A 13,691-nucleotide genomic window follows, 5' to 3' on the forward strand; every position below is an offset into this window, starting at 1 on the left:
CTTTTGCACCTTGCAGTCTGTCACCCCGACCCTTCCCGGCAGGGACGTAAAGCCGGCAGAGCTTTGCAGGACCCGTGCAACCTGCGGCCGGCATGATTCAGCCCCTGCGAGGTAAACAGCCGTTTCCTGCTGGAGGGAAAGTCCCAGCCACATTTAAACCCCCCCCCGGCATGGAGTGAAAGCTGTTCTCGCTGCCGGGGAGCCGGGGAGGGCGGCCAGCCGGGTGCAGGGAGTGAGAAGGGGATGGCACAGACCTGTTTTCTCTCTTGCATCGGGAACGGGTTGCTCTGGGAACAGACCCAGGCACCGATGCAGGGGTGAGATGCAGCAACAGGAGCATCGCCATCCCCTCTGAACGATGCTAGACCTCCCTGCACGGCTGTGTGCAAGTCATTCCCTTGTGCCTCAGTTTCCCCTGCCTGCAAAATGCACCCTTCGGGGTCTTGCTCCCCATGGTTTGTTCAAAGTGCTCCTGGATGCAGCCCGGGCCACTGGCAGGACAAAATCAGCTTTGTCACAGCGGAGCCACCAAGGACACGCTGCAAGGTGGACTTGCAGGCGGGTAAATCCAAGCCTCAGAGAAAACTGAGTCTTAGATGAAAGCCTAATTAAAGAGCTAATTAAAGGGGAGGTCCGGCTAAGTGGCCAGTAGGCAGAGCTCTTCTGATTTATGGCTTTAATTTCGGTTTTGCTTTCCAAGAGAAGCGGGCTGAGGCAGCGAGCGAGGGCAAAGGCAGGGCAGGGCCAGAGCCGGGCCAGGGCCAGTGCCCGGTTCCCACGCTGCCGCCCTGCGTGGCGCTGCCGAGGGACCCCCCGGCCGGGCAGCACGGTCCTGCTCCCACACCGGAGCCCCTGGGCGACATTAGGGCATGCCCGGCATCGCCTGCGCGAGGGTCTTGCTGGCAAACCCACCCCCCCGCAGCTGCAGGGGGTCTGCTCCATCCCATGCAGCTGGCACAGACGCCAAAGCAACCAGATTCACCCTGTGCTGGCCTGGCATCACCCCACGCTCGCTGCCAGCAAGGAGCCCGTGCAGCCCCGTGCGCTCCATCCGTGTTTTATTCTGAAAGCTGCAGGCATTAAAGCTTAAGACCTCCGAGGTGGAGGTGGGACATGCTGGGGGTCAGGCCAGAAATGGGGAGAGGGGAGGAGAAGAGGGTGATGCCATCCTTCCTGGGACACCCAGGGCACCACTCGGGATGTTACCCTCGGAGGGAAAGAGAAACCGCCCCCCGGGTTTTGGAAGTGGAGGTGCTGGGGTTTCTGCTGTGAATCTGGGCTGGTAGAAGGGTGGGTGCATCCTCAGCGGGTCCAGGGGTCTCCTCCCGGTCCGGGCGGAGGTGGCTCTGCGGTGCGGGGAAGGGGGTGCAGCTGCGCAGGGAACGGGCACGATGGCCGGCGCTAATCCTCATAGTATTTGGTGAGGAACTGGGTCGAGGCCACCGGGGAGCCCAGCCGAAACAGCTCCACGAAGCTCTCCATCGCCCAGGCACCTGGGGAGAGAAGGAGAGGGGGTGAGCGGGACTGCAAGGCGGCTGGAGCGGGGTGGGGGGATGCTCCGGGGCCGGATCCAGGCTGGGGCTGCACGCTGCATGCCATGAGCTGGCTGCTGCTCTCCCCGAGGCGCTGCAGACCACATCCTGCAAACAGCGGCAGGCGGGAAGGCACCGGGCTCTGCCCCGTGGGCCAGAGGGCAGGGAGCCATGGGGAGCTCAGCCCTGAGCATCCCCGGGGCGGGGGCGTAAAATGGCGTTGGCTCCTCTCGTGCCGCCTCTCCGCCCCTGCCGACCTTCGGAGCAGACCTTCCCACGGCTTCCTACGAGCCCACCCCGGGGTGCCTGGAAATCCCCCGGCAGCGTGTGGAGGAGATGGCAGGAGATCCCCCAGCCCTCTTGCTCGCATGCACTGGAGCTGCTGCTCCACAAATTGTTGCAGCCAAGGGAGGTCTTCATTCCTGACCCCTCTCCTCTGCTGCCTGCCCTGACCCGAGGATGCCGGAGGTCTGGGGACAGCTCGTGGCTGGAGCCGGCCTCGTTTTTTCCTACGCTGGGGGCGGCAGGGAAACCCTCTCCGGGGCGGTGGGCAGGAGGGATTCCCTTGTGCCTGGCCCTGCGGGCCAGAAATCCCCCTGCGCCCTGCCAGGGTTCAGCGTCGAGCGTGGGTCTGGCTCGTGGCTGGTGAAGCATCCTCCTCCCCGGCCAGAGGGGCTTTCCCCAGGGATGACGGGACCTAAGCAGCTCACGCTGCCACTTCTGTCCCTGCCTGGTGGGACACTGGATGGGACACGGCCGTGGCATCACAGGGCGGGGAAAGGGGCCCGTTGTTTATCTGAAACCTCTCCTCCCCTCCTCTCCCCTTCCTGGCGCTGCTCTTTAATGTCACGCTGCAGACTGGCAGCCCTTATCTGCCTTCACATCTCAGCCCCAACTGGAGCAAACCGTCCCCTTTGCTCTTGCAAAAGTGCTGAGCAAAACCCGAGCTGCTGCATCACCCGTGCGGGGCGGCGGTGGCTCGGGGTGCCGGCAGAGCCCAGCTCCCCCCGCCTGCCCCCCACCTCGGGCACTGAGTCAGGCCCTGCCGTGAGTCACCCCGCAGCCAAAAGGCCCCCGACGGGCTCTGCAGATGTTCCCGGTGCCGGCGCTGCACCCTGCAACCTCTCGGAGCTGCAAGAGGATGTGGCTGGGGAGATGCTCCGGTGCCTGGGAAGGAGGTCCCAGGATGCTCAGGCTGGACCCTGCACCCCAGCACGCCGGCTGGGAGGAGATGTTGAAATGCATCAGGCTGCGTGTGGCTGGGGGGGTCCCAGATGTCCCCACATCGTCACCACCACCCGCTGAGGACCCAAACCAAGCCGAGGGCAAGGACAGTCCTGCCGTGCCGCACTGGGGTCACCGCCAGCCCGGGCACGCAGCCGTGTTTCCAGCGGCTCTGGCTCATCGCCGCAGCCCGAGCCCGAGGGGGGAGATGCCCCCATGCTTGAGCCCGAGGGGGCTTCGGGTTTGCCAGCACCGCTGCCAAGCCAGGCAATGGCTGCGAGCCCCAGCACGCTCCTGCATGGCCATCGGGTCCTGGCTTGTGCCACAAATGCGTCCATCCCCAAATAACACCCCTGGCAAGGGCAGCGACTCGCTTTGGGGTCTCAATCCATCTCCCCCCCCAGCTCTGGGGGTCCCGGCAAGCGTGGTGCCAGGGGAAGGGGTCTCGGGGGGGGGGGGGGGATGCTCCCGCTGCACCCACAGCCCTTCGGCAAGTGCCTTTCATCCGCTGGGTTTCAAAGCGCTCGGAAAGCCCCGGGGGGAGAGCGACCGGTGCCCCACGGGACCGGGGTGAGAGCGAGACGCGGCGGCCCCCCGACTCCCAGGGGTGCCGGGAGCTGCCATTGATGTTCGTGAAGCCTCGGGAGAGGCACGGATGAAAGGAGCCAGGAGGAGGCAGAGCCGCTGCAGGGCTGCAGGCACCGGCCCAGGCTCTCGCCGCCACGCGTGGGGCCAGGGTTTTTCCTGACCTACTTTCCTACCTGCCATCGCACCGGTTGTGCCCGTCCCTCTGGGGGAGCCGGGACCGGCCGCAGGGAAAGCCCCAGGCGCAGCCGCCGGTGCGGCAAAGGGGGGCGATGCATTGGGTGGCTACCGGGTCTGGGGGTCCGCACGCCCCACGCCAGATCCAACCCCTTGGGTGCATCCCCAAACCGGGTGCCCCATCCCGGCATGACCGCCTGCACCCCCCGGCACAGGGTGACATCCCTCTGCAAACTGTCCCAAATCATGCCGCCGCACCGGCCGGCTCCCAGGGCTGGGGACTGTGAGTCACCGGGACCACGGAGGCGGGGAGGGGAGCCGGGGGCCGGCCGGGGAGCCAAGGTCGCAGTGCCGCCATCCCCTCTCCCTGCCAAAACAATACAACGTTTCATCCACGGCTTGGTCCATTTTCAAGCTCATTTCCCAGAGGATTATATCATCGCACTTGGCCCTTATCTGAGCACCCGCCGGATGAGGAGGAGCACCCGCTGACACCCACACATGCGGCGGCCGCCTGATCCCTAAGCACCAGATGGGGAAACTGAGGCACAAGGCAGCTGCTGGGCTCAGGGAGCTCGGGCACCCTCCGGTCCTGCAGGCGATGGGTGCACGGGGCTGTTTCACAGCCCTGCCGTCGCACCCTGCCCCCCCAAAACGACTGGTCCCCAGCTCCCCCCCCGGCCTCACAGCGCTGGGGACACGCTGCCGGCTGTAATTTATCAGCCTCATCAGCGGGGCCGTTCTCCCTGATAGGAGCCCTGATGCTTTTCTGCCAAGATTAATGATGTCCCGGCGGAGGTAGGCGGGAGGCCGCCAGCTGCTTTGGTCACCATTAAGTGACACCCGGGGACTTCGGCCGGGACCCTGTGCTCCCCGCAGCCCTTCGCTGCCTCCCATCCCAGCCACAGCCTTTCCCTCCCCGCCGGGGCCCAGTCCAACCCGATTTTCCAGCTGGGTGGATCGGAGGCACACAAGGTCGGCTCATGAGTCAATGCTGCGGCCCGGATGCGAAGCCGGAGCTGGAGAGGGATGGAGCCACAGGGAGGGCGGCTGGCCGGGCTCATCCCCGGTCCCTGGTCCCCAAAGGACTTGCCACTTCCCGGAGGTGACATTTCTGGGAGGCAAAAGTCCATTCCCAGTTGTAAAATGTCTTTCCGGGGCAGGAGGAGGTTTGGGAATGCTAGGGAGCATCTCCCCACGCTCACCAGAGCTGGTGGGCATCCGGCACCGGGGCATGGCAGGGTGGAAGCAGAGGGAGATACGGAACTGCCCAGCAGGTGCAATTAAGCCTCAAGATCTTCTGCTAATTAAAGTTGCCCCATAAGGAAAAGGAAGGAGGTGGAAAACGAATGGTCTCCATCCTCCTGCCGGCAGCAGATGGGCGAAAAGCTCCCCGTTGCCGCCGTGCCACCCCGCCGTGGCCGGGGTTCGCCAGACGCCTGAATTTCCCTGGCCGAGGGAGTTTCCCACGGCTCGCTGCAGCGGGCAGCAGAGCCCGACCGCCGGATTGAGAGCTCGCAGCGGGTGCCAACGCCTCGGGATGCGAAGGGTGGCTTTGACATTTTGCAGACCACAAACTATTATCTTGCATCTCGCCAAAATACAAACACAGCTTGTAACCCTCCTGGCTTGGGAGGGAAGTGGGGCGAGCGGGGAGGAAGGGCTTTGCACTGTCTGACGGTGCCTGTACGGCCTCAGGGACACCCCAAGGGTCCCCATCTTCGGTCCCAAGCTGGGACAGAGCTGGTGCCCAGTGACAATTTACTTGCAAAGCTGTGGCACAGCCAAAAAGTGGAGTGAATCAGACTCCAGTGGAGAAACTGAGGCTCCAAGAGAGTTATTTGCCCGAGGTCGCACAGTGAGAGAGCCGGCTGGTGCAGGGATTGATCAGAAACGCTCACGGAGAAGGATCGGGTTTTTTTTTTTCCTGATGAAACAAGTCTTTTTGCTCAAGAGCCACCCTGGAGAAACACCTCTCCCATAAACAACTGATTTCACCACTGCCACCAGCACCGGGCTCGCTGCGGGGAGCGGCAGCAGGGGAACATAAGTGGGGTGCTGCAGCCCTCCTCCAGCTCCGCCACTGCCGGCCCACGTGCCCTTGGGCATGGCACCCGACCTGCTGCCCATCGGTGCCATCCCAGCCGAGACATCCCCACGGCAGGGTGGGCACCGGAGCCACCGGTGACCGCAGAGCCGCCCTCGCTCCCTTTGAACTGCCGGCATTGCAAAGCCAGGCGGGGGGGGGGGGGTGTGGAGAAGTAGCACAGATTTATTTTCCACGCTCGCCATTGCCCCTGGCTTTTCCATTTCCCAGGGATTTGCACAAGGAATGGCTCTTTCTGAGGAGCAGGGACCCGGCGGCCCGGGCAGGTCCTGGTTTAGTGCCCTCTTCTGGAGGCTCCGCCGTCGAGCTCCTGCCATCCCGCCTGGCACACACCACCTTCCCCAGTTCGGCCCCGCTTGGCCCAGGACCTTTCCCGGTTCGGCCTCCAAAGCGCAGCCCATGCCCGTGCTTGGGCGGAGGGCGAAGGAGGGAGCTTCTCCCCGAGCCGAGCGGCGAGAGAAACGCTCTCCTGGGGCTCCTTGTTCTCCCCAAGCGGGCTCTACCAGGGGACAAGCTGCCAGAGGGATGGATTCATGGCACAGTGCTGGTGATGCACGGCGCAGGGATGCGGCGCTGGATGCTGGATGCGTCCGGAGGCTGAGATGGGCCAGCGCCGCTCCTTGCACCCACTGGGTGCTCCGGTGAGGACATCTCTCCCTCTCTGGGGTTAGCACCTGGTGACAACGGGTGCCACCATCTTTGGTGAGCTGGAGATATCGCTGCCACCAGACGTAGGACAAAATAAAAGCAACAAGAAGGGGCTGGTTTAAGGCCAAGCAAGATGGAAAACCCCCGAGCAAGGCTGCAAGCTGTGCCTGCAGCATTGCTGGGCGAACCCTCATCTCTTGCACCACAGGAGAAGAGGACCGAGCCAGAGCTGTGGAGGAGCTGGCTGAGTTTCTCATCCACAGTCTGCTGCGGTCAGGGTCAGGCCCTCCTTGTTTCCACGTGCTGCCAAAGGTGTTTGCTCCTCTCCCCCGTACGCTGCCTTCGCACCACGGGGCCAGATCCCAGCGCTCAGCCACACAGGGCTGGATGCGCCGGCAGTTCGATCGGTATTCATCCCACCGCGGTCCCTGGGGATGGATTTATTTAAAACCCTTGAGACACCAAAATCCCATCCTTTGGCTGCTTTTAGGGCTCACGCCCCACTCCCCGGCTGCCCTGGGATTTAAAGAGATGGGTTGCCGGCGGGAGGTGGTTCAATCCAGCAGCGCCCGCTGGACAGGCCAAGCCTGTGATGCAGCAGTGAAATGGTTAAAAATAACCTTCCACCAACTACTTAAATAACGGCCTCCGCCGAGACAGCCGCAGCTGGCTGACAAACGGCGATGCTCAGGCATCAGATGTTGCGGAGAAAATATCCGCTGCTGTTTTAACGGGTCTTTCCCAGGGAGCCTGGGAAGGGCTGAGAAACTTGAGGACGGGATGGAGACGGCACGGGGCAGGGAGCGCCCGGCCACCCTGCGCCTCGGGGGACGGGGGGACGGGGGGGGATCTTCCGCAGGACACATGGGTCTGGTGGCTGAACCCCTTCGGGTATGAAATTTGGGGTCTGGAGCCGCACATCCTGCTAATAAGAGGATTTATCTGGAAAAAGCTCTTTGGTGGGTGTCCCAGCCTCCCTTCCCAGCCCTGGGATGCTGCGATGGGGATGCGGGTGAGTGGCCCCGGGTGACAGCAGTGGAGCCCCCTCCTCTGACCATGCTGGGGACGAGGGGCCGGGGAAGTGCCCCACGCCGCTGGCAGGGGGGTGGTTTCAATGCATGTCATTAAGAAGCAGAGCTAATGAGCCAGAAAGCAAACCGAAAGGCAGAAATAACCCGCAGAGAGACTCGCAGCAGCAGCCTGCTCCGGCCACAGGACAAGCATCACGGCCCCGCGCCGGGCAGGTTTCGGGGTCTCTCCTGGCACGGGGGTCTGGGGACAGCGAGCTCCTCAGAGCCACCCCGCTGCTGCCCGCCTTCCCCCGGGACGTGCAGTGTTGGTTAACACGGCGCAGGGGTGAGTCAGGCCGGCGCAGACGAGACGCACCGACCTGACCTGCCTATCGAGCTGTGCTCATGTGGTCCCGGCTGGGAAAGTTTTGAAATTTCCCTTGCCGAGGCCACGTGAGCTGCAGTGCCCCGTGCTCCAGCCCGGGCTGCGCCGGCACCATCCAGGGAAGGAACCCACGCTTTGCACTTTGCAGGATGGCTCCTTGCCCATGCCGGGGGTCCCACAGGTGACCTCACGCCCCAGGGTGCACCCATCTGGGACGAAGCAGCGGAGACGGTCCCATCGTGTCTTGGGGGTCACGGCTGCTTGCCTCCATCCTTGCCGTGCAGCATTTTGGGAGGCGGCAGCCCTGTCCCTGCACCGCGCGGGGCGGAGGGGAGCTGGGAGTTGGCAGGCGTTGTGTCAGCCCGGTTTGAGCAATCCCTTGCTAAACCATCTCCACGTCTGATCCTTATCTGCATGCTCCGAGGTGGCGGTGATGCAATTCCCGTGGCTTGGGGGGGACACACGGACGTGGCAGCAAGGACTCAGCCCGATTTCACAGCCGACGAGATCTCTCCCTGCTTCCGATCCCGCTAGCCAGGCCGTTACCAGCCATTTTGCCGAGGGTTTCTGCTGCCTTGCAAGGACTTAACACCCCAGCCACGTCCCTTGTCAGGATTTGAAGTCCCTTTGCACTAAACGAGCATCCCCAGCCCAGCACTTCTGGCATGCCCGAACACATGGCATTATCCATACCCCTGGGAAAGCCCCTCGGGGCACAGCGCGGGGCCGGGAGTGAGGGCACGGCTGCTCCTTACCCAGTGAGACCCGCTCCTCGGGGCTCAGGGCGATAGCCTCATGAGCCGGCTGCTCGTACAGGCGGAGCTGGTAGCGGTGGTACCCGCTGCGGGGCGGGGGCGTGGGCCGGACGTAATCTGGGGATGCAAAAGATAACGGCTGAGCATCCCGCCGAGCGGGACCCGCTTCCCACCATAACCACGGACCCACCACCCTCCTCCAGGCTGGGATCGGCTCTCTCAGCCAGCGCCGTGCACCGAGGCCCCTCGCCACACGTGGGGCTGGAGGCAGAAAGCGCTCAGCAGCTCAGGTGTTTCACCGGCAAGAGCAGCCGCTGTGCCCCCCCAAACCTGCCCCCTCCCTTATTCCCCACCCGGATCCCCCCCGTCTGCCCCGGGGGCCAGCTCCTGTTTTCCCTCTCCTGAAATAACCTGCCCCCAGCCTCCCGCTGCGCCAGCCACCGCCCTCTCCTCCTCCTCCTCTTTCAACTTCAGAGCCCTGGGGTGCTCCTCGCCTCCGTGCCGAGCGCTTCGACCTCTCCTCCATCACCCTTCCCATCCCTGCCATGCCCCCCGCCCATGCTGGGTGCAACCTCCCCTGGGTAGGGCCATGCGGGGACCTGCTGGGGTGGGGGGAACGACAAGCCTGAGACCCCCAGCACCCCGCCAGTGCATGGCCAGCACCCCTCGCCCTGCCGGCTGCCCCATGGGGGTCTGGGGTGCCTGGCACAGCGCCGGCTGGGCTCCAGCTGCCGGGCTTTTGAAGTCCTCCCGCGCCCAGCTTTGGCGGGGGAGGATGCTCTTGTGGTCGAAGCAGCGGGTTCCCAGGTGCTGGAAGTCCGGGGTTGTTTCCTCACCTTGCTGCAGATGTTCAGCGCGCAGGCGGGCACGTCCCCGGCTGCACACCGTGCTGCATGCGTGCCCTTAACCCAGCCAAAGTGGGAGCGAGCAGCGCACAGCTGCCCAGATGTGGGGCCTGCAGCTGGCTCGGGGCTTAGGTGCATCGTCACCGGCTGGCGAGGACAGAGAGGGCTGCTTGTCCCCAGGAGAGGGACATCCCCAGGGAGAGACCCCCCCGATGCATGGCACTGCCAATGCCGGCAGCTGCCCCTCGTCCTCCCTTGGGGACGGGAGGATGTGATGCCAAGGGACAAGAGGCTGAAGCTCCTCCAGGACCCGGTCACCCGCAGCCGGGCGAGCCCCCGGCCCCTCTCCCCCACTCCCCTGGGGTGTAAACTCCGTGAGCGGCGTCTGGCCTGTTTTGCACTGAAAGTCTTTGTTCGTGCAACATCACAGAAGTTGTTGGGATTCACCCGCTTTTATCTTGTGTTTTTCTTTTTGATTGTATTTCCCCCCCCCCATTTTTGTACTGGTTTGGAGCTCTTCCAACCGCTGGGGAGTTTTTTAACCACTTTTGCCTCTAGAAAAATGAGAGAAAAAGTGGCTCCTATTTCAGACAGCGCCCGGCTGCACCCTGTGGGAACCCCTCGTGTCCCTCCCTCGCGTCCCGGCGTGCTCGTCCCTGCCGGGCGCAGCCAGCTCTGCCACCGCCTCGTCGTAGCTCCCAGCCCAGGCTGCAGGAGACCCCGTCCCCCTGTTGGGGTCTGCACTCACCCGTCAGCACGTGCCCTTTGATGTCCCCAGTCCTCAGATCCGCACCCTGAAAGGACAAGAAGAGGGGGAGTGAGGTGCTACCGGGACCCCCAGCAGAAAGATGTGGAGGGGACGGACCCCTCCTGCCCCCCCCGGCTGCACCCGCTTCTCCCCAGGGATTCATTTTCCAACATTTCGAGTGTTTTCTTTGCAAAGGAGCCGAGGCGGGGGGAGAAGGAGCACGCCGGAGGCTTTATTTGGCTATTTGGGATTTAGAGGCTTGGTGCACGGTGCCGTGGCACACAGGCTGTGCCATCACCGTGCTGTCACCCGCATGTGGGGGCCATCAGTGAGCCAGGTCGGCGATCCAGGCTGCGGCACACTGGGAAAGCCACAATCGCCCGTTAAAAGCCACAGTGCCGCTTGGCATGCAGGGTTTTGGGAGGGGTAAACCATGCCGGGTGGGAAGGGGCCGGCAGCGGAGGACTGTGGTGATTTGCACCGGCGTTCCCGTGGCAAAGCTTTGCCCCATCGCGGCGGTTTTGCTCTCAACCGAAACTCCTGCCTGGCGAGCAAGCCCCACCGCCCGGCGGGCTTGGCTCTCCATCCCTGGCCTGGGACGCTTCCCTGGAGGAGGGAGGCTTTGCCGAGATCGCCGAGCATCCCGCCGGGACTGGATTAATGGCAAGGGGGTAGCGGCTGGAGCTTCGGCCGCATCCTGGCCCCGCACAAGCCACCTCACCCCTGACCTGCTGTGCTATTCCCGGCTGGCCCCCACCTCCCACCGATGCTGCCGCCAGCGCTTGTAAATCCTCTCCTACGGCACCCGTTATTCCAGTCCTGCCCACACACGCGCCGCTGCCAGGGCTCCTCCGTCCTAACCTGCCCTGGGAGTTATTACCCCGAAAAAAAGACGCATCAGATAACTGCAAGCAAAAGTGCACGCGGGGAACATGGTCGGTTCCCCGGCTCTTCGTGATCAAAGCTTTGCTTTCTCCAAAAAGAAACCTGCTTTGCACTGAGTCACGGCTGGCGACAGCCTCCTGCGAGCTGCCTGTGCCCCAGCAAAGGTCACCGGGAAGCCAAGTGCCCACTCAGGTCCCTGGCTATCGGCTCCCCGACGCCGGCTCGCCACCTTGGCAGCCGGAGCTGAAAATACCCCGATGACAGAGAGGCGATGAGTGTAAGATTTTGGGCAGCGACTGGCAGGTTTGGATGCCTTGGTTCGCAGGGGGAGGGGAAGGCGGCACGCAGGCTGCCGGGGGGGGAAGCACCCCGGGGTGTGCTGGGGGGGGTACACGAGGCCGTGGGGCTGCGCCGGCTGCTCTCTCCCTGCCTAGTCTGCCCAGATGTGCGAGCACAACCTGCCTAGGTGCGCGTGCCCGCTCCATCCAGATGTGCATTACCAGCCCACCCGCGTGTGCACGCCCGCTCTGCCCAGACGACGTGCATGCCTCCTCCATCCAGATGTGCACATCTGCTCTACCCAGCCGTTGCACGCCCAGCCCCTCCAGCTGTGCCGGCTCCCCCAGATGTGCCGGTCTCAGCTGTGGGGCCGGGCTGGCGGAGGAAGCTCGCAGCAAACCCCGAGCTCGCCATGCGGCCGGGCCAGCTGCCAGCCCCCGCTCTTCAAAGGCAGGGACGGAGGCTTTTTTCTGTTCCGGGTAGGGCTGCTCCCGTGCGGGGACCTCGCTGCTATTCCTGGCTTTGCCATGGGCTTATCGGGAGAGGCCGGGCCTCCTCCCTGTTTTCCTGCCTGCTGATGTGGGTTGCCCGCTCAAGATGCAGTGGGTTCTGGCTAGCCCCGGGGATGGGAGGGTCAAAGGATAAAGCTCCTTTTAAGAGGCGAGAACAGGAAGAGGGCGGGAGGGAGAAAGTAGGGACGAGCACTGTAAACCCTACCTTTTTTTTTTTTTTTTAATAGTAAACAGCTATTCTGGAAGCAAGGGAGCAAACCCTGCTCGCAATGGGCACGGGCTGCTGGGCTGCAGGAGAGGCTGGCGGGGTCGGGTGTGAAGCCCCGCTTGCTCCTGCGAGCTTTTCCTCCCGGGGTCCGGCTGCCTCCCCAGGGCGAGGGGGACCTGCAGCTGGGAAGCGGGTTTTTGCTCATGTGGGGGGAAATGGTTTGCAGGGAGGAAGAAACCCCCCCTCCGGCCCCCGTCGCTCCTTTGCTGAAATGCCGGCGAGGGGAGCATCGCATGCCAGCGGCCCCTGAAGATCCCTGCCACGAGCGGAGCTAATGGACGCTGATGAGCTGCCGTGTTTATAAATGCCCTTTTATGAGAGCATTAATAGTTCCTAATGACACCATTTGAGCTTCCCAGCCTTTTATCTTCTCTTTCTCTCTTTCCCCCGCCGAGGACACAGTGTAGGAGGTGGAATTAGATATTTCCACCCTCCGGTCCGTGCTGTGCGGTATCAAGTGCTGGTGGGGCACGGGATGCTGGTGGGATGCTCACGTGGAGACCTGGACAGCCTTAAAAATCTGTGCCATGCAATCTCTGTGCCAGGAGCTCCTCTCTGTGCCCTTTTCCTTGGCCAAAAGAGTGGAGAAAATTATTTCCCCCCATTCCCGACACCCCTTTGCCAAGCCAGACGCCGGCTGTGCCGAGGCTCTCCGGTAGATCGCGGCCAGCCCTCGGTGTTGCCTGCTGCACGTCGCAGCGTAGGGCGGGGGGGAATAAATAAATACAAATAAATTAAGAAGGCAGTGAGTCACATTTTGTTTTCCTCTTGATCTTTTTTTTTTTTTTTAACTTTCCTTTCTTCCCCCTCTCCAGAACGTGTCTGATCCCATCGGAGAGGAGGGGAAAGGGATGGGTGGCGAGCGCGCCAGCGATTCGCCCGGGCGAGGACGGAGGGTTATGGAAAGTGGGTGTGGGAATCGGCACAATCGCTGGCAGGGGACCAGGACAAACAGATGACGGACGGGACCCAGGGCTGCGCAGCAGAGCAGGGCTGGGCTGCTGCCGCCTTGCCGGGAGCGTGCCCCGGCCCGGCCCCGGGGACCCCGGGGACCCCATGGGATTCATCCGGGTGCTGGGGGCCGCGTCCCACGGGGCGGCAGCCGAGGTGCCGGCCCGGCAGCTACGATTAACCAACAATTAGCCAAGTGGGGAAGTTAATCCTCAAACAAACAGGGCTCCTCCTGCGCTGCTCACTTACGGCACGCTAGCTTGACGGGGGGAAGGCGGCTTCAAAGCTGGCGCAGCCAGGAGCCCGGCTTTGTTATTCTCTCTTTTTGTGATCTTTATAATGAGGTCAGGATTTATGAACTGGCTCTCAGGAGTGCAGGGGGAGCATCCCGGGAAGGGCAGAGCCGCCGGGATGGCAATCCAGCCTCCCGTAAGCAGAGCGGAGGCTCCAACACGGAATAAAGGAACAAGATGCTAATTGCAGCTGGATACGGATCTGTTCAACCGTGTCCTTGCAGGGGAAGGTGCACACTTTGGGTTTTCCTCCTCTCCACCAAAGCTGGCACCAGTGGTGAGGATCGCTCCTACCCTGGCTCCCAGAAATGTTCAGGCTCATCCTGCTTTCCAACAAAAAGCATGTGAGAAAAAACCCAGTCCAAGAGAAACTCTCCCTCCAATTATTTCTGCATGGAGGAAGGCCATGAGAGAGCAGGGCAGGGCCCGGCGAGCTCCCAGCACTCCCAAACTCTGGCGTTTCCCAGCTCAGCTGCCCGTTTGCATT

The 13,691-nt window shown here is 63.1% G+C and overlaps 1 protein-coding gene across 2 annotated transcripts in view; it reads right to left on the reverse strand.

Annotated features, from left to right (window-relative positions):
* Positions 1–1,047: 1,047 nt before the first annotated feature.
* Positions 1,048–13,691, reverse strand: part of PEBP4 (phosphatidylethanolamine binding protein 4) — an 80,816-nt gene continuing 68,172 nt past the window's right edge. For both annotated transcript variants that reach the window (XM_050910261.1, XM_050910260.1), the window contains 3 exons: positions 10,017–10,062; positions 8,424–8,540; positions 1,048–1,493 (listed from right to left, as the gene is read on the reverse strand). In XM_050910261.1, coding sequence (XP_050766218.1) covers positions 1,402–1,493; positions 8,424–8,540; positions 10,017–10,062 — 255 coding nt within the window. In that variant the 3' untranslated portion in view covers positions 1,048–1,401. The remainder of the gene's footprint in view (positions 1,494–8,423; positions 8,541–10,016; positions 10,063–13,691) is intronic.

The sequence above is a fragment of the Gymnogyps californianus genome, chromosome 23 (assembly GCF_018139145.2).
Source record: "Gymnogyps californianus isolate 813 chromosome 23, ASM1813914v2, whole genome shotgun sequence".
NCBI classification, from domain to species: domain Eukaryota; kingdom Metazoa; phylum Chordata; class Aves; order Accipitriformes; family Cathartidae; genus Gymnogyps; species Gymnogyps californianus.